A 1369-nucleotide genomic window follows, 5' to 3' on the forward strand; every position below is an offset into this window, starting at 1 on the left:
AAGGAAAAACAGAGTAAACACAACCAGCCAATCAGCGTTTGTCTGTCAAACACAGCCAGCCAATCAGCGTTTGTCTGTCAAACACAGCCAGCCAATCAGCGTTTGTCTGTCAAACACAGCCAGCCAATCAGCGTTTGTCTGTCAAACACAGTCAGCCAATCAGCGTTTGCTCTCTAGGAACGCCCACAGAGAAGCTGCTGGTGAAGTTGGTTCAGAAAAAAAGGGGCTGGCTCCACAATAACTGCAAGTGGACGAGCAACCGTGCGTGCAGACTAACCGTGCCGGCCAGGCGCTGCAGATAATGAGTGTCTGCAGAAATCTTTCCACCTTTTCCACATGTGCAGCTTTGTCTCTGTGGATCCTATTTGTCGTTGCATGGCCGGTCCAAAGCCAACTGGGTTCTGAGAATAAAGTAATGGACAACATCACAGTCCGACAGGGAGAGACGGTCCTCCTCAGGTCAGTACTTTTCATGCCTTCCTGACAGATTAGGTTTGAGCTTATGGATCCTGCCCGAGCTTCCACTGGATCAACAAAAACAGAATGGTTTGTGTTTCATGAAGGGAGTCTGCAGATCTGCATGGGTCCAAAAGGGAAGGGGAAGTTTAAGTTGAGAGATGGTGAGGTCATTTCAAGCTTTAACTCAACAGTTGCCTTCAAGTGCTGCTGGGAAACATAAAAGTTTTTGAAATCCTAGATCAGTTTTAAGAACTACAAAGTAAAACAAATGGAGGAGAATTTGAAAATCTGCTTTAAAATTATGCTCTATCTTATCATTGTCAGACATGTGTTATTTTACATTTCATATCATGACTGCATCACAATAGAATAACCACTTTTGTTTGTTTGAAGGAACACGTGAACCCACCACCTGTCAGGGTTTTAGGCTGAGCTCATGTTGTGTTAAACTGAAACCACATTATGTTCTGTCTTGTAAAACACCAGGGCCGTGTTAGCACGTGGAAACATTAAAAATGAGACTCAACTACTACAACATAAAGACTTAGTTCAATACTTCAAAAATGGAGTCAGTATTTAGCCGTTTCTCTGAAGCTGCGGATGATTAGCTGTAGCAGCAAAATTGGTTGACTTCAATTTTATGTGCCACAGAGGTACAGACATTTCTTAAATTACACCAAAATGATTTTTGTGTGGAGATTTCGTACTCTCCCTGTGCACGTGTGAGTTTTTTCTCTAAATCATTCAGTTTCCTCCCACGCTGAAGTAAATGCAGCACATCAGAATCATTCATGTTCCGTTCATTGGTGAACAACCTGCACATGGCTGTGAGTGAGACTTGTTTTCTTATGTAGGTCTCTGAAGGACTCACGACCTGTCCAGGTGTCCCTCTGATGGACTCGCGACCTGT

At 43.6% G+C, this 1369-nt stretch overlaps 1 protein-coding gene across 1 annotated transcript in view; it reads left to right on the forward strand.

Annotated features, from left to right (window-relative positions):
* Positions 1-240: 240 nt before the first annotated feature.
* Positions 241-1369, forward strand: part of ntm (neurotrimin) — a 49091-nt gene continuing 47962 nt past the window's right edge. The window contains exon 1 of the mRNA XM_037687618.1: positions 241-459. Within this exon, the coding sequence (XP_037543546.1) occupies positions 302-459 (158 nt within the window). The 5' untranslated portion in view covers positions 241-301. The remainder of the gene's footprint in view (positions 460-1369) is intronic.

Source organism: Nematolebias whitei, chromosome 14, assembly GCF_014905685.2.
Source record: "Nematolebias whitei isolate Nwh7 chromosome 14, NemWhi1, whole genome shotgun sequence".
In the NCBI taxonomy this organism is placed as follows: Eukaryota; Metazoa; Chordata; class Actinopteri; order Cyprinodontiformes; family Rivulidae; genus Nematolebias; species Nematolebias whitei.